General features: G+C 38.6%; 1 protein-coding gene across 1 annotated transcript; it reads left to right on the top strand.

The window, feature by feature from the left end:
* LOC139453187 (excitatory amino acid transporter-like) lies at positions 1 to 18,331 on the top strand. Its single transcript, XM_071234820.1, has 9 exons — positions 1 to 51; positions 905 to 1,103; positions 1,612 to 1,825; positions 6,796 to 7,001; positions 7,887 to 8,013; positions 12,811 to 13,044; positions 15,280 to 15,474; positions 16,248 to 16,382; positions 18,150 to 18,331. Exons 1-9 carry the CDS (start codon positions 43 to 45, stop codon positions 18,304 to 18,306), a joined length of 1,476 nt encoding a protein of 491 aa, XP_071090921.1. The 5' UTR covers positions 1 to 42; the 3' UTR covers positions 18,307 to 18,331.
* Positions 18,332 to 27,765: the final 9,434 nt, after the last annotated feature.

The following is a 27,765-nucleotide window of genomic DNA, read 5'->3' as shown; positions in this document are numbered from 1 at the left end:
GTAGGTAAGACGGCGCTGATCAACACAGATACGCATACAGTGATGTCAAAGGTTTGTTTACGAGTTTTCTTCACTGAAATAATTTAGAGATGCCTCCCGTCCTTACGCGCAGTGTAAGATGATCATAAGACAGCATGTAATATCCCTGAGAGGATCGTGTTGGAGGTTAGGTGAGGTAAAATGTTTTTTAACGTCGCGTCAAAAATTATTGCACTTATACAGCGACGTGCATGCACGTGTGTGTGTTAGGCTGCTTGTACTAGTCCGGGGTGATGCCGATTTATAGTGCTAGTCCACTGAGATACCATGCCGCAGTTTTACATGAATACTCCACTCAGACACAGTATACTGACTCCGAGCCGACCAGTCCTTGTTTTAATCCCTTGATGCCGAGCGCCAGACAGGGTAACAAAAAGTACCATCTTTTAACGTCTTTTGGTATGACGCGGCCGGGGATCTAACCCTGGACCTTCCGCTCTCCGGGCGGACGCTCTATCACTAGACCACGGAGTCGGTCGGATCGTGCTGGAAGTAACTAAGGTCTGGTTTTTAAATTGCTTGGTTTACGAATTGTATTTCCTAGAATCATAAGGTAAGGGGTCGATTTATAAATACCAATACTAATTAAAAAAGTAATAATTCTGTGATCAAAAGATTAACGTTGGGAGGAAATAAAGTGGAAAATATATGTAATGATAATCTCTTTTTAGCATTCAACTTTCCTGGCATTACTGGAATTTTTTAGCAGACTCGGCGTAGGAGTAAGAAAGGAAAACAGACTTGTCGATCACCCATTTGGATTTGGTTGGTTCGCGGATTCGTAATTACCAAGTAATAAATAAAGGCCTAAATGCTTTTTAATTATGGCTAAGCATGCTGACCCTATCAATTTCTTATGTTTCAGGCACGGGCATGTCTCCTTAAGAACATATTGCTGATAGCAAACCTCACTTCAGTGACTTTGGGAATTACAATAGGAACACTATGTCGTCCTCTGAACCCCTCTTCTGATGTGGTTTTCCTCATCACGTTTCCAGGGGAGATATTTTTAAGATTGTTGAAGATGCTCATTCTGCCCCTGATGGTGACAAGCCTTGTTACTGGTAATAAACCGATAATGAACCGATAATGCTGACATTCTCATAGATATGTTTTCAGAGAGTAGATATAAAACGTAAATAAAACAGAATAATACGTCTCAATTGTCAATTCCTGATCATTAGGGATTAAAAGACAAACAGGCGATTTTTTTAATATAAATTGATCACTGAAAAACAGTGGTGACACCAGTTGTTCGAGGAAAGGGTAGAAAATAATGGGCCATGATTGTTTTTGAATTGGCACGACCTTTTTGTTATTCTGAATTCACTTCTCTTTAGCTTTGATCATTGCGATAGTGATGCTGTTCATAGATGGGGTATAGAGACTTGAACTGTTAAAAACATGAAAAATATGAACACTGTAAATGTAAAGAGTGAAAAAAACAGACCCTCTGTAATCATTGTATCAAAACAGCCATTTGTGACTATGATTTACTGATCCTTAGAACCGCAATGTCCAGATGATCATACAACTGAAGACATATCACGTTTTGACGATTACTTGTGACAGGTCTGGCAAATCTTAACGGAAAATCTGCAGGTAGGATCGGCATGATCGCTATCGGTTACTACATCTTCACCACCATTGTTGCCACTGTTGTCGGCGTCATCCTCGTCATCTCAATCAGACCAGGTCATGTTATCAACAGTGGCGCCATCACAGTCAAGTCCTTAGACGCTACTCCATCGCAATCTACCAGAGATGTGTTCCTGGACTTAGCAAGGTTTGCACTCTGCTTCTACTGTTACTGCTACTGATAATAATAATAACAAAGGCCACACAAAGCGCAACTCCACATCATAGAGACGCATGCTCAAAACCGAGCTCCAGGCAGCGACTGCACAATGACTCAACTAAACATGAGACTAGCCACCACATTCACAAAGTGGTTGTAAAAGTCACATGACTTAGAAGCTCTACCCATCGGAAAAGGTCAGAAGCAAACGCCTTAAAGACACGATAGGATAGGATAGGATAGGATAGGATAGGATAGGATAGGATAGGATAGGATAGGATAGGATAGGATAGGATAGGATAGGATAGGATAGGATAGGATAGGATAGGTTTTCATTCCACACTGAAAGGTCACAGCCCCATAGTACAATTCAATTTTCAATCAAATTTAAATCACATTACTCACTAATTCTCAAGTCTGTAGCTATGTTTCCATGTGGGCCTACTTCAACCATATGTCTTTGAGAGCTGCACTTAAATTGTGCCAAGCCTATTCAACATCAAACAAATATTGTTAATTATGTATTTCAATAAGCTTGTAATAATTACAATTTTGTGACCTTAAAACGTGCGATGACCATTTTTGTAAGCCATAAGTACAGATAATAAGCTTTCTGAATTTCTGAATTTCTGGGTACACCTTGATTATGCCAAATATATCCATATCCGCATTCATTTAATAACGTTTTTCATCACATACCCAATTACAAATTTCATAAATGTATATTATAGAGCATTATTTTGGTAATCTATCAATGGGCATTTTAAGAATCTTGAACAATCACTAAAGAATTCTAACATATTGAAATACATTGTGTGTAAAGTGGCCCACGTCCACACTCTCCATATTACATAATGCTCGATGTACAGCGTTACATTTAGATGGACCAATTCAATAGCTCTGCATTGAACCCAGACCTCTGCTATATTAAAAAGAATTAAGTATTAAGTATATGAAAATCAGCGAAAGTGTTTAAACTATGTAAGATACTCATCAACATCTTTCTTTTTACCTTGATAATCTGCATGTGAAAGCAACCCCATATATAGACTGACTCGTATACATGATATCCCCTTTATGTTTATTCCTCAAATGGGCGCCAAAAGTGTTTTATGCTTTATGTCTACTTAGACACAACGATCCCCAACCTCTCCCTGCCCCCATCTGTCTCTCTATCTCTCTGTCGCTCTCTGTCCCTCTCTCTCTCTCTTCACACGCTTCAATTTATTCCTATTGTACTATCATGTAGAAATGAAGTTACCTACATGCATGGCCAATTAACCGTTTATGACAGTCATATTGATTATATATGTACATTAACTTAACGAATATTGAATTACATATTAAATATAAATTGTATAATCATATTACCGATAATAAAAGCATCATATATAAACGATATGATACGGTTGTGTGAACAAGATAAAAGTGACAAGATAATTAAATATATGTGCCGTAATTACAATTTGACATTGCGTCGTCAATATTGCTGCCACATAGCCCTTTACTGTCATTATATTATTATAAAGAATATTACTTTGATGTACTGCAATTATATACATACATAATTCATTACAACTCTGTGACTCATAGTTTTCGTTCCCTTAATGGGATTGCAAAATATAAACAATGTATTTCATATGAGGAAAGCATTATTCGCCAACATGTGAATACCACGCATACCACGCACACCACCCACACCACACCACCCACACCACACCACACCACATAAACCCACGATACAAAGGTAACACCCCAGTTGATAATTACTGTGGATTTTGTACCCGTTGTGAGTTTCCATATAAAAATGTGAATTTTGCATTCTTTCATGGGAAGTCGTTTGATCCTGGGGAAGGGATTGTATGCTGAAGGGAGTGTTTTGATCCTGTGAGGGGAGTTATTTGATTTTTGGATAATTTCACTGTAGAGCGTGTCAGTTCCAGGATAAGGTCACTGTTGAGTGATTTCATCCCAGGACAGAATATCTCTTGTTTGAATTTTAAGGTTAGTTATTTAATCCTGCCACATCGGGACTGTTATTCAAATCGTAGATAGCATTTGAATTTCCTCTTGTAAGTGGCGAATACAGATTTTTAGTCGTTATGTCATTATCACGTTTTTCCTGATCAGATAAGCAAAGTAAGTATCATTTGTTGCACCATTACCACTAAATATATTTTTGAAAACATCTTACAATTCATAAACTTCAATATCATATTTATACCTATGGACTTAACGTTCCAAAGGTTCCCCAAAATTGTTTCAACGACTTAAACCTCTCGTTCGATGGGGAAAAGTGCATTCAGCGGTCTCATGAAAGTCATTTGCAAAGAGGCAAAGTTGACAACTGTGTACACAAATCACTGTCTACACGCCATTGCAGTCACTCTTTTATCTGTGGTAGAAAATCGGGAGATTTGCAAAATAACTGGTCACAAAAATGATCAAAGTCTCAAGTCATATTCCACTGAAGTCAGCATTCACTAATTACAATGTCAGGCAATCGGAAACTTCTGTCATGGGAATATTTGAAATGACTAATTCTGTTGTAACTGTCAACAACATCTTCGGCAATATTCCTAGGCTTAAAGTTTCTGTCCGCAATGACCACTTTGTCAGTGAAAACGAGTCAATTCTAAGGGAGGTAAGGTTTCAAATGAATTTGCAGTCGTTGAATGGCAATAACATTTCGGCTTAAAGTGCCTGTCCGCAATGACCACTTTGTCAGTGAAAACGAGTCAATTCTAAGGGAGGTAAGGTTTCAAACGAATTTGCAGTCGTTGAATGGCAATAACATTTCGGCTTAAAGTGCCTGTCCGCAATGACCACTTTGTCAGTGAAAACGAGTCAATTCTAAGGGAGGTAAGGTTTCAAATGAATTTTCAGTCGTTGAATGACAATAACATTCGGCAAAAGTAACAAACGTAACTATTTATCTTCTGATTCAAAACACGATCTTGAATATATTGATAATGAATATGAAGGCATGAATATACACTAGTACTACGTATACTGCTTGTAAATACCATATTATGAGTGTTCAGTTTTAAATAGATCTCTTCTAACAAATTACATTTCTTGTTTACGTTGGGAAACTAAAGCGATGTGATAACTATTTTTCTAACATTAGAAGCTCAAATTCTAATTCAGTAAGAAATATTATCACGCATTTTCTAATAGTTTCTAAGCCATGTGAAGATGAAAGGAGGGGACTTCATAGGTGCCCTTCCATCACACACAACGACCAGTATCAGTACAGGAAGGGCGATACTGGTGTTTTTGTCCCACCCGGCATATAAAGCGTGGGGTACATTCATCATCTGGTCTGTCTGTCCGCCCGTCCGTCCGTTTGTCCGTAATTCGTTTCCGGAGCATAACTTGAAAACCGTGAAAGATTTTTCATCCAAACTTAGTACATGTATTAACCAGGGACTAAAGTTCAGTCGTTTACTATTGTGGGGGCCTGAGCAACTTTCCATCTTCTGATGACTCTTGTTCACTAAATTCAGTGTTGTAAGTTTTCATTACTTTTTTTAATATACTGCATATTGGACGAAATCCGAGGCCTATTGTTGTGGGTATCTAGAATCATATAAATGGTAAATCGCATATTATGTTTACTGCATGTAATAGTTTGTGTCTTTGAAGTGTTGACGTCAGAAGAATACTGATGTGTGGGGCTGACGAATCTTGTAGAATTCACAAACACTGTGTGAACATGGTGGATATTTTAATGTTTACATTTAGAGGTTGGCGGGTCCAACTTGACATTTTCATTATACTCTGAATCATCTGAATTAAATCCCGGAACTCAATAGAACGTACGGATCATAATTACTATTGGCGTATCTTATCCTGAAGTAAACGCGAAAGGTCGGCGGTTCGGTCCTGTACAGTCATTGCCAGGAGATCGGTTTTGGCTGATTGACCAGGTTACCAGGATGTATGTTCCGCGTACATTTTAGAAGGTTGGTTGGCTGGTTTGTTGTTTTACGCCGCACTCAGCAATATTCCAGCTATATGACGGCGGACATTTTAGTAGGCTAAGCATTCTTACCTTCATAGACAGTAAACAGTACATTAATGTTGATTCAGCTGTTGTTACGATAATACATGCTTGATTGCTTGTCAGTCTTGTGTGGAATCATGTTCGATTTAAATTATGTAATACCAACTTTGCTTTTTAACGTGTATCAGTTGGCATTGCTCTTATTATATAGAGAATGTATCAGTTTCGTACACGGCACTTATTACACAGGTACGTGAGGCATACTGTACCCTGGCTCCGCAATTGTTGTGAAGAGTTGCGTACAATCCCTTTCTGGCCGTAAGACCCGTGAAGATTCCCGGGTAGAATAGGTCACTGGATTGTCTTGTCCAGACTCGATTATTTAACAGACCGTCGTCATATAGCTGGAAAATTGCTGAGTGCGGCGTTAAACAACAAACAAACAAAACAAAACGTTGGCCCTAAGCTGCTTGATCTTTCAGCACAATACCTGTGTTCGCGGGGTTTGAGAAACATTTTCCCCATTTGCTCCCAAATGAACATGTCACAATGTGATATAACTGAAACCAAGTTACTCACTGACTCACTGATTAAAACACTTTGACCTGGATTGCAACTTGGCACCAGTCTGTGGAGGATTGTTCCTCTTTAATGATATATCCAACGCTTATTGTATATATGTGTTTACAAGAAGCAAATATGTATGTTTCTTTAATGCCCAACGATTGCTGAGAAACATTTATTTGTTTCACTTTGAACTCAGAAATATCCAGCCATATGACGACGTCATTGATATCGAATGACAGTGCTGTACAATGGACAGCACACATCTGGTTTACACAATCCTGTGTTTATAAGGTAAACCATTCACAAGACAAAATGCTAGGGGTCTAACACTTAACCTTGAGTGGACAGTTACAAACAGTGATAAGGTATTTTTCTTTTCAAGGAATATCTTCCCCGAAAACATAGTACAAGCAACGTTTGAAACGAGTGGTACCGTGTATGTGAAGATGGACAAACCAGTGGACAGGAGCACTGTTATCCAAAGTGAACATAAAAATGAAAACAGATCCAGCACTAATGATACAGATCCAAACACAGATGGACGATGGACACCAACGTCTGTCTACAGGCCAGGAATGAACACGTTAGGTAAGATAATACTCAGTGCAATTGTAAGCATGTTTTAGGTAATGTGTTAGCCAGTAGTAAAAAAGTAAGTTGTGATTTCCTCCCTCTTATTTTCAGAAGACTGCGTATAGAATCCTTATAACTGAATGATGCAATTTCACTTTTTCAAAAGTAATTTCATGATCATGAGCGAGAGAAGAATATTCTCATGAAACATGATAATTAAGTACTACCAAAAATAATTTGTTAATTTCTCGTTTCTGTGACAGGTTGCCCTGAACATATCTCAAGAAAATTGCGTTATTTCAAATGGAATGGGTGAACTTCTGTACCAAATATCAATATGGCTGGACTACTCTCTTCCCAAAGTCCAGTACTCTCTTCCCACAGTCCAGTGCTCTCTCCCCAAAGTCCAGACCTGTCGCACACGTCCAAGTCTATTCTGCCAATTCTTGTACCGATAGATTTTAGTTTGAGAGAAGCATTTTGTATCGTATCGTCGTGTTTGGATCAGCTGTATTTGTTTATCTGGATTTGGAAATATATGAACCAAGACTGCACAATGCGGCGACTTTGCGTAAACACCATCATCGGTTATCCAGTGTATTATATCTTCGTTTAATATCTCTCTCTCACTTGACACCAACTTATCACTAAATTGTTCCAGCTCGTGAGTTTGAAATTAACATGCATCTTCTGTACGCTCTGCTTTCAAACGTCTGGTGCGACGATGTTCTCGATATAGGTCATAGAGTTCATCAGATGACTTTTATAAAAGCACTTTTAACACATTTCTTTCCGAGTACTTAGACAGTAGAGAGAAGTCCTATCGTACACACTTTTTATGATTCTCTTGATTCTTTCACCTTTGATGGATATTTATAATACCTACTACCTTGCCAACAGGTATATTATGCTTCTTCGTGATTTTTGGAGTTATCCTTGGTCGACATGGAGAAAAGGGAAAGATCGTGTTGCAGTTCTTCGTAACTCTGAATGATATAACTATCCAAATGGTATGGATAGTAATGTGGTGAGTGTCGTAACGATGTGTTATTCAGAGTCGTATTTAAAAGATGCGCAAGTAAATATCTAGGCAATATCTTTAATTCAATGGGCGAGAACATATGGTAGCTACAAACACATTGCTGTCACTGTTTTTTTATGTGAAATTCCTTCTTTATCTGCAGTCAATAATCAAACAGTTGTTAAATAAAATAGACAAAACCCTTTCCATATTCATAAGCAATATCGGCCAAAAGCAGAGTCGATTGTACGATTCCGACTAAATAAATAATGTGTTTATGAATCACTATCAAATAGTGATGATGCCAGGTGTTCGCGAAAAGGAGAGGGTATCCTTCCCCACCGGTGGCACCGTCACAAACACATGCAAAGACAAGTCAATTGTTCACCTAAAAAAATATTAAAAGGTTTTGTATACAGCTCAGTGCAACAATGTGATGACGTCGCGGTTTCAAAAACGTATACATTGTATCGAAAGTCTTACAGTTACCGCCTCCGTGGTCTAGTGGTAGAGCGTCCGCCCGGAGAGCGGAAGGTCCAGGGTTCGATCCGTTCGCGACGTTAAACCCAATTTCACCTCAACGTTCCTATTTCTACACACATTGCCACATTGTATAACATTCAACTGGAGTTGATTGTTTCTCCAAAAGTATCTAAATTCAGCAAGTCCCAAATGTGTATGCACTACCTAGCCATCGAAGTGTCGGTATTCTAAGTTTGTTATTTATTTTACATTAACTGTAATATTGAAGCACTCGAAATGTGTCAAGTAAAGTCTAGCAAGAGCCCTTGTTTGAAATCTAGAATCTCCAATAATTTATATCATTGGAAAGTACACATCCTAACGATGATATAAATATAACATTTATGTGTACATTCATTGCGAATTGTCCGCGAGTTTAATTTACCGATAAACAATCCCGTTGAAATTGTCAGTGTTTTTGACGTCGAAATAAAATTGACGAAAGTGATCGTGGTTAGTTCATGACTGTTTTCAAAGATTATGTTACAATACGAACGAATACAATCTTGAAGAAATCCCGGTTACGTCCATATATATTTCAGTGTCTGTGCTTTTTCATTAGTGATAAACACAACTTCGGGGTGATTGGTATCGGACATTTTCAAAGGACATAAAATGGAGAAAGAGACAAAACCATTTCCATATCCAATAGAAATCTTTGCATAATGCAGAATCGATTGTTTCGTGAGCATATGTTTTTTTAATCAATATCTAATACATGTAGTAATGATACCGGGTGTTTGCGAAAAGATGGCTGAACAGCTCAAACAATCCGATGTTCCGATCGTCGAGTTACGAATGCCATAACTTGCACGTGCATTTTGCTTTACTGTTTTCCGCCATGACAATTTTGAACAAGTGTGAAACCAATGCCGTTTAAGACATTGCAAATCAACAATGGCTGCGTTTTGACGCACCGTTTGTCGAATATCAGGAAACCAACATTTTCCAAGAACATATATTCAATTTTTAAACCGGATTTTTTGTGTAGAGTCATGTTCAATGAACTACATACATGTACTACCTGTGCATTTATTTTTTTGAAGAGTGTATATATGTTTCTAAAGTCAAGATCCAAATGAATGATTATTGTATTGTATCCGCCACTCTTCTTTAGACAACACGTGTGACTGAGCTGAAAACGAAACATAGCTTAGCGAGAGCGCAGACACCGCAAAAAAATCAAGGCCTCGAACTGACACTTATGAAACGACATGCGGATCCGGGGTAGAATTGGTCTTCATTAACTCATGCTTGCCGTAAAAGGCGACTATGCTTGTCGTAACAGGCGACTAACGGGGTCGGGTGGTCAGGCTCGCTGACTTGGTTCATGCATGTCATCGATCCCAATTGCGTGGATTGATGCTCATGATATCAATCACTGGATTGTCTGGTCCAGACTCTATTATTTACAGGCCGCCGTCATATAGCTGGAATATTGCTGAGTGCGGGGTTAAACAGCAAACCAGCCAACCAACCAACCAACCAAACCAACATGCTCGCGATGGGATCAGAGTGAGCCTCCCAAATCTCTGTCTGTGTTATAAGCCCGACCCGTTACCAACATTGAACACAGCCTTATTCTCGTGTTTGGGGCATATTTAGCTCGTTTCCAAAGGTGGAGATCGCGAGATTGTCGCGAAAATGCCCCTTACACTATTCCACACGTGTGTCTGTAAAAAAATAATTTACCTCACCAATTTACAAGCTCATATAGACCGTGATAAGTAAGATCAGTGTGTAAATTTTCATTTCCCTAACTCAAAAAGACAATTGGTCCCCATTGTTGCACATCGTGGCGGGGGATAATTAAATATTACTCAAAAACGTATGTAAATGTCATTTACATGTAGAAATCAATTATCTAATTATTTTGTGTAATTACTTTTACTGTTTGCGTTATTAATTCAACCATTCGAGATTCTAATGTATATGTGGCTACAAAATTAAAAAGGCTGACTGTTTAATCTTTGATCCATTTTGACAACTTTCTCACCGTTACTCAACTGTATGCTCATTATTGTTTTGAATATCACGCCTTCAAACAAATATGAAAAGCACATGTCGCCAAACCAAAATTAGAAAACTGCGCCAAATTCTAACGGTGTTAGTCCACCGATAAACTCGTCTCATTCACTCATCGGTCGCTGTAGAAATCTTCCCAAATGTGTTTACACAAACAATGTCAACTTGTGACAGGTGTGACACTAGTCATAACATCAGGTTGACACGTGTCATAACAAGTTCCAGACACAACAATAGGTTAGATGTGATGGCTGCATTCACCTAAGGGTGGTCACAATCATGGATTCTCTCAAACATGAACAACGTTAACAGAACGACAATCCACACTGTCCTTTCGCCTCTAGCGCCGTGCTCAATCGCCATGACACACAGTCGATAAAGAATTTGCAATACTTGAACAAAAAACTTCCGTTGCGGATTAAACATCAGTAGTCGTACGCCAATAACTGTATAGTGGGGGAAAAATAAACCTCTTTGATCAGTCTGATCAGATTTCTTTTACAAATTGGCTATTTGATACTAAAATAGTTACGTGTATGTGACATGAGTGCATAACCAAAATTCGGTGAAGTAAGACGAGTTCTATGGATGAACAACTTCTTTATTACAATTAGTGCAACGTTTCGGCGTAGATCCTAACACCTTTATCAAGCAATAGATGGATAGGGCTAAACTTACTTACTTACTTACTTTGGAGATTTAACGTGCGCTTTCCGACTGATGCGTATTTCGCACACGGTCCCGGCCAGGCCCTTTAATGTGTTTCCGAAAGTGGTGTGTGCAACCCAAGAGGGGGCTTTAGGGGTTGCTTATATAGACTTTTGGAATTTTGAGATTTGGAATAGATGCCGATGGGGTTGGGGAGGAGAACTAAGGGCGCTGGGTATGGTGGATGTTTGTTTGTTTATGTAATTTTGATTTGGTAGATTATAGTGTTTTTAGATGCGTTTTATTAGTTCCGTTTTGATTAAGAATACGCCTAAAGCCTTGAAGTGTTCTAGTTTATTTTGTAGGTTTAGTATTCCTTCTAGAGTGAGAGCTTGATTAGCTGGTTTATTAGGTTTAGGGATTGGTATGACTAGGGCCTGTTTCCAGGGAGTAGGAACCTGTCCGTTTAGGTAGATGAGATTGTATAGTTTGAGTAGTGCATGGAGTAGTTTTAGGGGGAGTTTTTTAATTATTTGGTAAGAAGTTAGGTCTAATCCTGGGGCTGTGCCCTTTTTCCTGTTTTGGATTACGTAGAGGAGCTCCTCCATTGTGTAGGGTTGGTTTATTTCAAGATTGTTATTGTTTGGTTCTTTTGTGGGTTTGTTTTCTGTTTTAAGTTTTTCTTGGAATTTTAGGGCTAAACAACATAGGTATATATATATATACACTTATTGACATCTAAGTTGTTACAGTGACTAGTTGATGGACACAGAGAGCTGATTAAGCTAATTGGAAGCCAGCGGATGACGAATGAACACAGAGTAAACAAGCAGACAGATGGAGATGATGGAAGCCACTGTATTAATTGGATGGACAAAGGGATTTAGCAATTAGGTGATGGTAAGCAGGCGGGATGTAATAGCCTTGGTCTCTGTTCATTGCTAATTGTAATAAAGAAGTTGTTCATTCATAGAACTCGTCTTACTTCATCACTCCAACTTCTAAATGCCACTGAAAGAAGGCAAAATTCGGTGTCATTCGTGCGGTAACTACCTTACCAATCTCACCACATTTCGCGATCCGTAGCACTGTATTAAATATGAGTTAAAGCAGAGTTGATTGCTGTGAAAGATGGTCATAAGTTTGATTGTTTTGCGCACTCTGTGTTTGACATCTTAATTCACAGCTGAAAAGGGACATTTTCACGAGACCATATGGTTCCGTCGCATTAAGGTGGTGTAAACAGTGAGGGGCCATATATGATCCCGTGGTACCAAGAGGGTTAAAGCTAATTTATATATACCAGACACGCCATATTAAGTTATCTATTTTTGAGTTTCGTGAGGCAAGAGGTTACGTTTTGGGGTTGTATAATAGTGTTGAAGAGAATCGTTTTCATTAAAATACTTATGTTATGAAATGCAATAATCAATTATCAACTATTCCGAAGCCAGTTCTAGTTACATTAACCAGTTTTAACAAACTTAATGTGTTTGTGTGGGAGTGAAGATAGACAAACTGGAGACATCCCTTTTCCTGCGTTAACTGCAATTGTAATAGAACATGTATGTCATGGTAATTTATGAATTCTATGAATATATGTTGCAGGTATTCACCAGTCGGGATAATGTTTCTGATCATAGGGAAGGTGTTATCAGTGGAGGATATGGCTAGCACGGCCAGGCAACTTGTCGTCTATTTAACCACTATTATAGCTGGCACAATCATCCATGTGCTGATACTCTTACCTCTTTTATATTTTGTCTTAACCAAGAAGAACCCGTTCAGAATCCTCAGAGGAATACCAGAGGCAGTCGTGACGGCTCTTGCCATTGCTTCCAGGTTAATAGCTATTTATTTCCGTCTTTTATAAAACGTTTACAGAAACTGACCATTTTATATTCTGGGCAGGGGCTAGGATTTCGTTTGCTTTTTAATATTCTGTTCCAGAAAATACTGGAAAATATAGTTTGTCAAAAACACATGTTGGGTGTTCTGAAACAAATGTGTTGTGGATCCCGAGAATAACAAATTGTCGGTTTCCTTTTGGATACACTTTCTTTATATCGTTTTGCAACTCCAATTTGCATAATGAAACATGGTTTTTAGTTTGACCCTTTCCTCAGACCAAAACTCAGAGTTGCAAAATGATATAAAGAAAGTGTATCCAAATCTGTATTTATGCTCTGCTTTGTATTGAGCACTCTCTTCTGCAATTGGATTATACTTATGTGTGTGTATATATATATTTATGGATGAACTATATTTGTGTGTGTGTGTGTGTGTGTGTGTGTGTGTGTGTGTGTGTGTGTGTATATATATACTGAGTCAAATTAAAAACTTCACATTTTTAAAAGTAATCCCATATAATATATATATGCAACGGACATATGTATTAGAGAAGGTAATTTTTAATCATTAATGTCCAAAGAAGGATTTTAATTAACGGTGGTAACCATAATTTGTTCCAAACACCTACGGTATTCGGTAATAACATCAACAGTTTAAATCATAAATCCCAAGCACGAGAATCTGATGGTACACAAGTTCAGTAGCGTGTATGGCCACCATGTGCGTTTGCAACTGCCACACAAAGCCTCCGCATGGACCTTGTGATGCTTGTGAACACATGATTGGGAAGACGACGCCATTGTTGCTGCAAAATGGTGCCAAGATCTTCCAAATTCTATGGTTGGTTATGGAGAGTGCGCAGACCTCTGCCAAGAGCATCCCAGACGTGTTCGATGGGATTGAGGTCGGGAGACCTTGACGGCCAGTCCATGACGTTGACTCCCGCATTGTGAAGGAAGTTCCTCGTCAAAATTGCTGTGTGGGGTCTGGCATTGTGTCGGAAGATCAAACCGGGTCCATTTGCTGCCATAAAAGGCAGAAGTTCTGGTGCCAGTACCTGGTCGCGGTAAGGAGCAGCGTTGAGGTTGCCAAGGATGACAAGAAGCCTGGAACGTGCATTGCCACAGAAAGCACCCTACACCATGACACTTCCGCCTCGAAATCTGTCAACTTCCTATACACAACACTGGGCGTAACGTTCATGACGGCGCCTCCACACTCTCGCCCTACCATCAGCAAATCGAAGATTAAATCGGGATTCATCACTGAAGACGACTTGATTCCAATTCCTCTGCGTCCATCGTAAGTGTCGCTGTGCCCACAATTGACGTTGACGTCTGTGTAATTGAGTCAGAATCGACCCGCAGTATGGCCGTCGTGCTTGAAGGTGAGCAGTTCTCAGACGGTTTCGAACAGTTTGCGCACTCAGTCTACCCCTAAACAGTTCATTTCTGGTTGATGTAGCCGTCAAAAATCGGTTACGGAGTTGATGTAAGACAATCTGACGATCCTCTGCATGTGACGTCACAAGTGGTCGACCTGGCCGAGGGCGATCAGCGGTGGTACCCGTTTGCTGTAGACGCGTCTGTAAATCGTAAACATTCCGTCGACTACAACCCATCGTCTTTGCGACTTCAGCTACAGACGTTCCCATCTGCAACATGCCGATAAACACGTGCGGTATTATGGCCACGTGACCAGTTGCACGTGAAAAAATACTTTTGCCACTATAGTGCTGTGCACATGATTTTGATCGATTCACCTGCACAAAAACGGGTGTTATCTGAAGAAAATACGTGGCCATTACTGTTTAAATACACAATAAGGGCACACAATGATAACTGGTTAAAATTTTAGGATTGTGAAGTTTTTAATTTGGTTCAGTATATACATATATATATATATATATATATATATACTCACACAAATATAGTTCATCAATAAATGTTATCCTTAATACTCAAACTTCTTAATGCCTCTCAAAGAAGTTACGTAGATAGATCCCATGCTCATCGTCTTGTTTTACCATTTCTGGTGTCCCCCGAGGTGATGTTGCTGGATTATTGCCAAAAGCGGTGTCAGATTGCCTCAGTTCGATTCTGCCCATCCGAACAGAAATTACGTTTCATGGAAGGGAAGTGGCTATTTGGCTATCAATTGGTTATTGAACGATATCAGATCATCGATATACCTGAAATTATACTAATGTTGTTGTTTTACATTTAGCTCTGCTACACTACCAGTAACTATACGGTGCTGCGAGGAGAACCTGAAGATTAATAATGCCATCACTCGCTTCGTGCTTCCACTCGGGGCAACGATCAACATGGATGGAACTGCAATCTTTTATGTGGTATCGGCTGTCTACATTGCCCAGATGCACGCAATATCCCTTCATTTCTTTGAGATGATTCTGCTGAGGTAAATAGGAAATAAGCGAAACATAAACATATTTAGTTCTTGAAATGGAATTGTTTTATTATTTGTATTACTGTATCATTTTTACACACACAGTGCATACAGTCATTTAAAATATATGGATATTACTTCAGTTGATTTCAAGCCATTATTGGTCAATGTCGAGTAAGATAAGATAAACCTTTGATTAATTGTCCGGTTCTTGCTGTTTGATCGTATCTATTTTGAATGATGGAAATCATTTTATGTGTAATGTTTGTCCGAAATGAATTTGAAAAAAAAAATTCTTTTTCATAAGGATCCAAAAATATTTAGTGAGTCTTCAGTGTCCAATGTACACTTTACATCTTCTTTGAAAAAGATTGAAGATTGACTGATGCATTTTCAGGAATATCTCAATATAATCATGGTTACATTTACCGTTATCCCGTGGGGATTCCGTACTAGAAAAGAACCCAAGCAACCTATGTGCAATATGATCGTTAAAGGTGGTCAGGCTCGGCGATTTGGTTGACTGCATGTCATTGCACCCCGACGGTTTGGATCGTTGCCCATTAATCACTAGTTTGTCTGTTCGGATTATATACAGGTCTCGGGTATTGGAGTGCAGCATTAAACAAAACAAGTTGTGTTGCCATTGAGTAGGTGTTGAATAAATATGGTACATTCGTCGTTGTATAGATGCTCACCCTCTCAACAAAACTAGGTATACGATTAGTTAAGTTACACATTGAAATCGTTTTCCAGAAATGTCTCATCAACACTCCTTGTTTCAGTCTGTGTACAGTTTTGACAAGTGTGGGTGCTGCAGGAATCCCAAATGCTGCTATAGTGACACTGATTGTCATCCTGTCATCTGTCGGTCTGCCAACTGAGAGCATCTCAATCCTGATAGCGGTGGACTGGTTGCTGTGAGTATCACATAGCCCGGGGCCTTTCCTGGAGTGTTACTTTGAAATCGATTCATTCATTCATTCATTCATTCATTCATTCACTCACCCATCTAACTGTAGGAATGATAAACAAATCAAAGTGTGTACTTTGGAAAAGTGAAGTAACTATGAAGTTTGTCAGTCAAAACAACCCTTTTCTTTTTTCATACATTTCATTGTGTCTTAAAGATAAAGTTTATCTACAGTTTGTTTGCTTTGTTGAAACCTTCAAATTGCTTAACAAATTGATAGATTTCAATAAAATGTATTACTAGAATCATTCGGCCAACAAAACAGTAGGCCCAAATAAAAATAAGGATAGCATTCCAGAAAAGGTAACAGTATGTGGGTGGTTCTGTGAACGAAGGAAATAGAATTCTCAGGAATTGTTCCACAAAAGGAAGGGTTTTCTATAATGTAAACAATATCTTAAAGAAAGCGACAAAACCCTTTCTATTATCTATATCCATAAACAAGGCCTTAACGAGGAAACAAACAAAAGGTGACGAACTCCAGGAAAAGGTTAATTCCTTGATTCATGGGGCTTTTGTTACCAAACGTGGTGACCACTGATATAGTTCCGTACCTATATTCAGAGGTTCATGACAATTTGTTAATAATGAAAGCAAATGCCATCGGAAGTAATGGCAAGAAATATGTGAAATGCTGGACTTCCTCATTGATAACATCTACGTAAAATGTGGAGGAAAAACATTTAGTCAAGAAGAAGGCATCCCCATGGCCACCTATTATGCACCCCTTCTTGCGATTATATTTCTTTATACACATGGATCGGAATTTCTGCTCGGATTGGCAAAGTAAAAACAAGGTAATTTGGCCAAGAAGTTTAACATAAGCTTCAGGCATATCGATGATCTGATATCGTTCAATAACAATCAAATAGCCAATTCCCTTCCACTGCTTTACCCACCTGAACTAGAAATTAAACCAGTAAGACCGCCTCGCCAGTTTCATTTTTAGATCTATGCATAAAGATTCAGAGTGACAAAACGCTCCCCACAAGACTGCATGACAAGAGGGATGACTTTAACTTTCCAGTAGTTAACTTTCCCTTATGTCAAGCAATATTCCATCAGCTCCAGCCTTTGGTGTTTACATTTCACAACATTGAGATAAAATCGTGCATGCACTCTCTTCCAAGATTTCAAAGAGCGTCATAGGACTCTTGCTCAGTTGTTTGATCTAGGTTACAGCATTCGAGGCATCAGTAAAGCTTTCAAAAAGTTTATGGTTGACATGTGGAGGACATTTCCAAATTTAACGCATCGGTGACAAAAATGATTTCCGATGCAAGTCCCTATTTTGACTTGTACCATATGTTTCCCGTGGTTTTATAGGTAAATAATTGACTTGCTTTTGCATGTGTTTGTGACGGGTGTCGCCGGTGGGGCAGGACACACAGATCTTTTCGCGACCACCTGGTATCATCACTATTTGATAGTGATTCATAAACGCATGCTCATGATACAGTCGGAATCGTACAATATATTTCTATTGGATATGAAAAGGGTTTTGTCGCTTTATTTAATTAAGTAAGGGTTTCTAGAAGTTAGAATTATACTTTTTGGATGAATTTCTTTAAAGTACGAAATATCTTAAAAGAAAACCATAATGTTCACAACAGTTCGTCAACAACCATCACCAATTCTTCCAAAACATAGTCTCAATTTCAATAATGGCCACTGACATACAAATTCTTATTTCGAAGCATCATTTACTTCTCAGGGGTCGACTGCGCACAGTCGCAAACATCACAGGAGACTGCTTGACGGCCGCCATGTTGGATCACTTCTTTCCACAAGCAGACGTCGACGTTGAGATGGAGCCAGAAAGGCCCCTTTGTACCTCTGCAGATGAAAATCCCACGGCTGAACTTGTATAATATCACTGTGCTTCCTGGGTATTGCCTTACGTCTAATGAGTATGGTTTCAACGCGATGATTGTACCTGTAACAATAAGTATGGTTTCACCAGGATGATTTTACCTGTAACAATGAGAGTGGTTTCACCGTGATGATTGTACCTGTAACAGTGAGTATGGTTTCACCGTGATGATTGTACCTGTAGCAATGAGTATGGTTTCACCGTGATGATTGTACCTGTAACAGTGAGTATGGTTTCACCGTGATGATTGTACCTGTAGCAATGAGTATGGTTTCACCGTGATGATTGTACCTGTAACAGTGAGTATGGTTTCACCGTGATGATTGTACCTGTAACTATGAGAATTGTTTTACCGTGATGATTGTACCTGTAACAATGAGTATGGTATGGTTTCAACGTGATGATTATCCTTGTTACAGTGAGTATGGTTTCACTGTGATGATTGTACTTGTAACAATGAGTATGGTATGGTTTCGCCGTGATGATTGTACCTGTAACAGTGAGTATGGTTTCACCAGGATGATTGTACCTGTAACAGTGAGTTTGGTTTCACCGTGATGATTGTACCTGTAACAGAGAGTATGGTTTCACCGCGATGATTGTACCTGTAACAATGAGTATGGTTTCACCAGGATGATTGTACCTGTAACAGTGAGTTTGGTTTCACCGTGATGATTGTACCTGTAACAGTGAGTATGGATTCACCGTGATGATTGTACCTGTAACAATGATTATGGTTTCACCGTGATGATTGTACCTGTAACAGTGAGTATGGTTTCACCGTGATGATTGTACCTGTAACAATGAGTATGGTTTCACCGTGATGCCTGTACCTGTAATAGTAAGTATGGTTTCACCGTGATGATTGTACCTGTAACAGTGAGTTTGGCATTGGTTTCACCGTGATGATTGTACCTGTAATAGTGGGTATGGTTTCACCGTGATGATTGTACCTGTAATAGTGGGTATGGTTTCACCGTGATGATTGTACCTGTAGCAATGAGTATGGTATGGTTTCAACGTGATGATTATCCTTGTTACAATGAGTATGGTTTCACTGTGATGATTGTACTTGTAACAGTGAGTATGGTTTCACCATGATGATTGTACCTGTAACAATGAGTATGGTATAGTTTCAACGTGATGATTATCCTTGTTACAATGAGTATGGTTTCACCGTGATGATTGTACCTGTAACAATGAGTATGGTTTCACCATGATGATTGTACCTGTAACAATGAGTATGGCATTGGTTTCACCAGGATGATTGTACCTGTAACAGTGAGTATGGCATTGGTTTCACCGTGATGATTGTACCTGTAACAGTGAGTATGGTTTCACTGTGATGATTGTACCTGTAGCAATGAGTATAATTTCACCGTAATGATTGTACCTGTATCAGTGAATATCGTTTCCCCGTGCTGATTGTACCTGTAACAGTGAGTATGGTATGGTTTCAACGTGATGATTGTACTTGTAACAATGAGCATGTTTTCACAACCGTTATAGCCATGTTGCGAAGGATGAAACAAATATAGGTCTTCACATATTTTATTCATATATATTGAGTCGAACCAAGGTATTCCGTGTGACAAGCGAATGTTGGAGCACAAAACCTACCTTATCCGACCTTGTAGACAAGGATCTTGTTCTCTTTGAGATGCAAATGTTACAAGTATCATTGATGTGTACAGATGAATTTCACTGTTGCATAATCAGACATTCCATCATTTACGCAAAAAAAAGCTATTTGATGCTTACGTACATATTTTCAGTCAAAATTTAGGTTTGCGGAGTAATAAATAGAAACGAACATGAATAACATGTTGATTAATTAGCATGAATGTGTTGATTTGTTATCCTCTCTGCAGGACGATTTTCTGTGCCTTGAATACCATGCATAAATATTGCCGGTCGAAAGAACGAAATGAAGACACGTTCAGTCTGCTTTGGTTTCTGCTTTATATGAGTGAGTTGGACTGTATTTCATTTATATCATGGCGTGTTGGTTTGGTGCGGGCAGATATTCCAAAGTGAAGCACATATAATACGTTTACCACTTTGCTGCAACCCACGAATACGGATGTGGTGCTGACACAGAGACAAGGAAATATAAATTAGGGCAAACGGGTTTCCGACCCATGTTTGAACATTGTTTCATTTTTATCACGACGTGGGTTGAAAGTCCGAATTGATGTAAACATTACACCTTTGGTGAAACCCACGAGCACGTGTGTGCTTCTGACATACTTAGAAACATAAATCAGGACGAACCGGGATTCGAAACCACGATCTTAAGGTTTCCGACACGTACATGTGTATTGCATACGATACTGAAAGTGCCAAACTGAAGGTCCCTTGAGTATGACCAGGGTACAGTTTTCCTGTCTACAAGTCTTCAACTATGCTGCCAACAGAAGCAAGAGGTAACTGCGAGCACTGTGCTCGTTGGTTACATTCATAACTGAATGTTTCATATGAAGAGAACTCTTTAACCATCAAGTAAGAATAAGATTGTTGTTACATGTATGTGATTTATCATCAATAGCCCAAAGTGAGTGTAGATGATGACCTCTTGCGTACCATTCAACATACTAGTATTCTGAAATTATTAATGGCCCATAATTTAGTGAGCGCCGGAGCTGGAGATTGGTTGAATGGCATGTTTAAGACTCCTGTTTGTTTCTAGGGCCCTTGATCCAGCCGCTCACTGACTCTTTATACGTGTTTGAAATAACCTCAGTTCACCCACCAGCGAATTGCAAAAACTCCTAGAACCTAAAAGGCAGGTTGGGTTATATACTCCTTATGGAATTGAGCATATTTTTGAGTGCTTTGAATGGCGTAATAACTGTGTAACGCAGTGAACATGCATCAATAAGTATATATTTATTGGTTTGGTTAAATCGGTGTACGTGTTGTTTGCAGCTTCTTACTTCAAATATAGACTTATGGTCTGAGACACAAAGCACTATCCTGATATGACAATGTTTTCATTTACTTCCATTTGACATAAAGTAATGTTTCATCATCAAATTAATTTAGTGTTATGAAAATTAAAACAGTTCTGCTTTGCGTTTTGTGTGACGTTATCATATTATTGGAACGAACAATGGTCAAATCTAGTGTAATTCAAAATGAGGTTAATCAACACACACGCAAGCACGCACGCACGAACGCACGCACAAACGCACGCACACTACTAAAAAGAACTGTATGACAAACAGGCTGTCACTCAACAGAGGGGCTTGTGGGTCCGCCGGTGTAAACGGAAACCGTCATCAACAAATGATTATGTCACCATAAATCGCGAGACATAACTCGACCTTGCACTTCGATTCCTGAATCAACGTATCGGGGCAACTGGGTGAGCTATTTGAACGTCGAGTTTCGATGTTTGCTGCACAGTGCAATAAATAGTGCAACGATTGGGACTGGAACCTGCATAGAAGATTGATGCACGTCATTGCATAGCCTCCATCTGAAAATATCGACTGTTGCCATATCTAATTCACCATAATTTTGTTTCATATATTTGGACTGAATGTCATCAATCCATGTATCATTAGATATAATACATTTTTATTATAGTTATATCTGGGCGAATCTTGAATTTAAACTCAAGGTCAGAAGGGGATGCACAGCAATACTGCGAAGACTAAGAAGACTCCATCACCTGGCAACACACTATGCCCCAGTATAAACAATCACTACTGGAGGAAGCGCAAGCTCCAAGAAGCTAACAAAATCAGACGACCCAGGCCATCAACCAATCAAGATCAGTCAGTTTTCCACCTCAGTGCAAGCAGAAATTAATTTTAATTTATTCACTGTACCCATCAAATCTATTTGCAAACATAATACCAAAAATATTGAATAATAATTACATGTACATTCTGAATATACGGCTGGGGGAAAGTACACTTTATGTTACAGGGAGAGGTGATTTGATTCCAATCCTTAGTACTTGGCAAAGGAATTTAATCAAACATTTCATTTTGTATGGATATTGTCGGTTGGCATTGGATATTGTCCAATCTTGCAAAGGTTTCAGTTATTGGTAGATTTATGAGATGGTTAGCGAAACATTCTCTTCTCGGTTGGGCATAGCTGTCACATGTCAACAATATATTCAATAATTAATTCATCCTTAATATCATCATAGCCTCTAGCATTGCAGAGACTAAAACAAAAGCGTTCGGTATACCGAGTCTTTGTATGGCGGCCGCATTCAACAGCAAGTCTGAAGTTATTACACCGAAACATGGTTAATATTTACCGTTGATAAGAGGGAAGGGCACTTGTTAAATATATTTTAAGTTTAGTAAATATTTAAACAGAAAAAATAACTAAAGCCCGATGAATCGTCGAGTGAGTGATGGCAATATTGAAAGAAGCAGTCATAGAATCTCTGTTTGAAGCTTCCCATAAATGATGAGATGCAGTCAATGTCATGATATAGCCAAATAAATCCCAAACCACATCTTCATAAATATTTCTTATATGAGATGCCCAAGTGTTTTTTTACCATTTTCATCAAGAGTTTTAAGGATTTTATATGCTTGGTAGGGACGTCTCTGCTGTGGTAACGGGATCAGTCTGCACCAGTACTTAACTGCCCTGGATGTATAAGACATTGCATGGAGACTCTTTCACATTCTCACTGGACCATATTGTTACTAGTATACTTGTAAACACCCAGACATGATTCACAGAATCTCGTGTGCACACCCTCAATGATGTTACAATAAACACCTCCCCATATTTCAGATCCATAGCACAGAGTAGATGTGATCATAGCATTAAAAAAAATTAAAACGATAATTATGACTATTATATCCAAAATGTTTCTGTAAGTTGTAATTGTAAGTTTTTCTCACTTGTGCTACTAAACATGTTTCAGCCTTTTTTTCATGACAAGTTTGGTAAAAACAATACCTAGATATATGTACATGTTGACAAACTCTATTTCTTCTCCAATAAGAAGCCATTTTTAATTTCTGCGGAGGGTGTCCATTTCTAAATGCCATAATTGTAGTTATGTTGAGATATACTTTCATTCCAGTTTCTGCACAAAAACGTTCCAAAACATAAATTGTCTAGTAATCTATACCTTAAGCACAGCGGTAGCCTTCCGTAAAAGAAATAGTGCATTCCAATATCTGTGTATAATGATATTGATAGTTTCTAACCATTAGATCAGCGGTAGCCTTCCCAAATGAAATAGTGCTTTTCTTATATGTATGTTTAATGATATTGATAGTTTCTAACCTTTAGCACAGCGGCAGCCTTCCGCTATAGAAATAATGCTTTTTTCTACGATGTTCAATGATATTATGGTAAGTATTCAAGTTAATGATGATTTCAAGATAATATTCAGGTTTTAATCCTTTCCAACCTTTAGCGGGGACACGGGTGGCCCAGTCGTCTAAGGCGGCGCGACTCGCTTTGCAGAGTTGGGTCCCTTGGGCACTTCAGAAACCTATGATTGTGGGTTCGAATCCCGGTTTGCCCCTCTTTCTAGGTTTGTCATTACTATACCCGTGCTCGTTGGTTTCACCGAAGTGGTAAACGTCTGAGACCTGCATCACTATGGGCTTTCCTCCCACATTAAGCTGACACGCCGTGTTATAACTGGAATACTGTTAAAAGGTGCGTTAAACCCAACTCACTCACTCACTCTTACCTTCAGCACAGCGGCAGCATTTTGTTATATGAATGATGTGACTTTTTTCATATTGATGTTTTAATGAAACCGAACGTTGCAATCATTCCACTTAACCATACATCATAACAATAGGTATTCTGATATTATCTGAGGGAATAATATGTCACTGAAAGCTAAAGAAACTAGTACAACACATCGGCTTGTTTAGTATAGTTCAAAACTCATTTTGCTTGAAACACAGGTTTTATTTTTATTTTTTTATCTTATTCTGAAGCCTTATTCTGAGTATTTCTAACCAATTACAATCAGCTAGATGTATTTGGTCAAGACATTAAATGTTGATTTCCTATATTATTTGTTATTAATTAATATCGTGCAACCTTCGCGGCTTGTATTTTCATATCAACGTTCAATAACCAAGGTTACACAAGTGATTCCAAAACAATGAGATTATTTACTTAATTTGTGATTCAAGCATGTGTCAATATTGCTACTTTTTAGAATCACCAAATCTTGTTCTGGATGTATGTTGATGAATGAGGTGACTTTGAAAGTGAACCTGTGCCTTCGTTCTTTGTGGTAGAACAAAGTCAACTTTCTGCAAATATGCTATGATTGAAAATGTTTGATTAGTTATTAGAAAAAAATAGTCTAGTATATAACATTATATATTTTAACAATGTTTCAGTTATATCACGGCGTTAAAGCCTACTAGAACTGGTCCATTACCACAGCAAAGTCATCTCTACTCCACTGTTTAACAACTGAGGTGTCTGATGACAAATGGGATTTGACCAATTTCCGTCAGATCAATGCTGACTGTCTTCGTGTTTGTAACTTCTTGAACTTTACTCAATTGATAAATGTAAATAATTTCTTTATATAAATTTCTGTCTCATCCACTTCGAAAGTTACTGATAGGAAATTATCCTGAAGTGTCCTATCGGAATATTTCCACGCTTGTCAGGCTGACGCTTTCTTGAAATACAAGTAGTCTGTGATTCATTGTCTATTGATCCCCTGTTTTATTAATGTATTCTTTACTTTAGTTTTTCAGTCGTTTTATAATCACTATTTTTATTTTGCAATTTTCATTGTGTGTATATTGATACACTTGTTTTTCTTTCAACCTACAGAAGGAAATCAATGTAATAATCATTAGAAATACATGAATGAAGTTGATAATATAATTAATCCAGTAATTCGGTTGAAATATATGTGACCAGATTTTAGCCCATTTAATCGTTATACTCCCAGAGGACAAGGCGCGAATTGTTTATAGACAACCGATGGAACAAATTTGTTAGCTCCTAAGATATTTCATATATATCAATTGGTCACTAAACCTGCGAACTGTAATCACAGTAAATTCGCTTCACCAACCTCTCGCAACTAAGTAGAAAATAACCTACGATATAGAGAACAAGCATTCACTGCATTGTATTACAGAAGGTACAGTTATTAACTTCACGTAGATGTGGACAGCAAATATTGAATACAGGATGCAATGGCAGGCACTGATTATTATTATTATTATCTAGACTGTCTTGGGTGAGTGAGTGTAGGCGAGACAGCACAGTAGGTAGAGAACACATGATGGAATCTGTAAACGTCGTTACGACAATATTGCCTACATCTCTTCTATTATCTGTATAATAATTATTGTACATAGTTTCCATCTCTTTTTTATATAATTCTACAAGGCTCTGATCCGAATTACAGCGTCTGGTTTAGATAGACAGTACTCTATCTAACATATATATGTCCTATTTTCTATCGAAATGCTTTTCAATAATTTATAATCTGCAAACATCCCCCCCCCCTACCCCCATCCACAAAGCCTTAAAATACTTAAAGTTGCTGAGCTTACACATTGCATTTAAAGCATCTTACAATATATAAAGAGGTTCTCTGTCATTTCAGTGGCTACACATGCAGTTTCTTTTGCATGAATATATCCACAAACACACACACCACAGTCTTCTAGCGGGAAGCTTTAGACGCTTGTGTCACATTGCCCTGAAACACTGCTTTCGTATCGTTGTTTAAAGTGTTTTTTGTGTTTACGATTAAATAAGCAGATTGTGAAGTTATTTTTGTTACTTTTTCAATCAGAATCGACGAGGATTTTTACACCCTTGTTGTCGTATAGATGGACTATTGCTGAGTGCTAAACAACAAACAAACAATATTTTCCTTACCCCAATGACATCTTCTAAATACAGATATGTGTAATGTTCACACTCAAACTACATCTAAAAACAAACGATGAGAAAAACTCTTTCCCTCTCTGATGTTGTTTTCATAAAGAATGTAAAATGCGTTGATATTATACCTGTTGATTTAGTGTCTGTCACAACGCCATTATGTTGTACAGATAGGTTCTTGCTGCCAAAGTACAGTGTTGCATTTCGTTTTTTATTATGCCTGAAAGTGAGATTGACCAATCGGAGAGCAGAACTACTGACCCCATATGAGCCTGTACACCGTAAGTAACAGCCATTTTGAATTTTCCAACACCCACCTCATGGGTGCAAATTCTGGTACAGAAATTCGTTATTCGATACTGTTTTGTGTTATAATATCATTAATTTTGATGTGCAAGGACGTTTTTTAATCACGTTCGTTCGTGACTTTGATAAAGATTATATAAAGTTAAAATTATCGACAAGGTTTGGCCTCTGAGGTTTGAAGAGTAATCTCCCTTTGACCCCGTACACGGCAAAGAAAGACTAATAATATTATAATGCGGGTGTTGGGTTGAACGGTTTCAGTACTTCAGCTTTATGAGGCCTAGGCGCGTCAGCTCAATGTCGCTGTAACGCCAAAGTTTACGCTGGTCAATGCCGTTTAGAAAGTGGCCAAATGTAACGAATGTTATATTTGAGATAACACTTTCTTAGTAAAGTATAGATTATTGTATTTTGGGGGTTGAGTCCCGTCCGGGATTCGAACCCACGTTGTCAGAGTGAGGCACCTAATCGCCAGCGATCTGACCCACTCAGCCATCGAGGCAGCATCAACCCCCAAAAAGTATTATAATCTGTACTAATCTTAGAAAGCGTTGTTCCAAATATAACATTTGTTACGTTACGCTGGTCGTTGACGTTACTTCGGTAAAACCCGTGAAGATCCAGGGTAGAATAGGTATTCAGAAACCCATGCTTGCCGTAAAAGGTGACTATGCTTGTCGTACGAGGCGACTGACGGGATCGGGTCATCTTCCAGAGGCAAGTGAGTTAACTGACTATAGAAGTCCAGTTTCCACCCTTGCCGAACTAGGCTGGTATTAAGGAGTTACATTTTGGCTGGACTAACGAGTCTATGCATAGTCCAATCAAAATCGCGCACCGAAAACGAAATCCGGTTCGTAAAATGTCATGCAGATTTCGGTCGACTGCAGGATTTGCAAAGCATGTGCACCGCTAACGCGTTGTCAACAGATATTTTATAAATGTTTCCCTGTTTTTAATCAAGGTGCTCACGTGATTTGATGCACTTCGCAATGTAAGACTCGTTTTATCACAATATAGATCTTGATTATCGATCAGATCGTCTTGACTGGGCGCCACCGTTTTGTTTGAAGCAAATGCAAGTGATACGAGAAGTTGAATCTGATTGGTCAATAGGAAAGGCATAGAAAGGACATAACTCGTACTAGCCACTGGTTGCGCTACGAACGAGCCAAGGAATTCAAGCCTAGTTCGGCAAGGGTGGAAACTGGACTTTTAAAGTCAGTTCACTCTCTTGCCTCGGGAAGATGGGATCGGGTGGTCAAGCTCGCTGACT

Source organism: Haliotis cracherodii, unplaced genomic scaffold, assembly GCF_022045235.1.
Source record: "Haliotis cracherodii isolate W230 unplaced genomic scaffold, xgHalCrac1.p SCAF_9, whole genome shotgun sequence".
Lineage (NCBI taxonomy): Eukaryota > Metazoa > Mollusca > Gastropoda > Lepetellida > Haliotidae > Haliotis > Haliotis cracherodii.
Note: the sequence above shows the minus strand (reverse complement) of the source record. Positions and strands in the feature narration are given on the sequence as shown.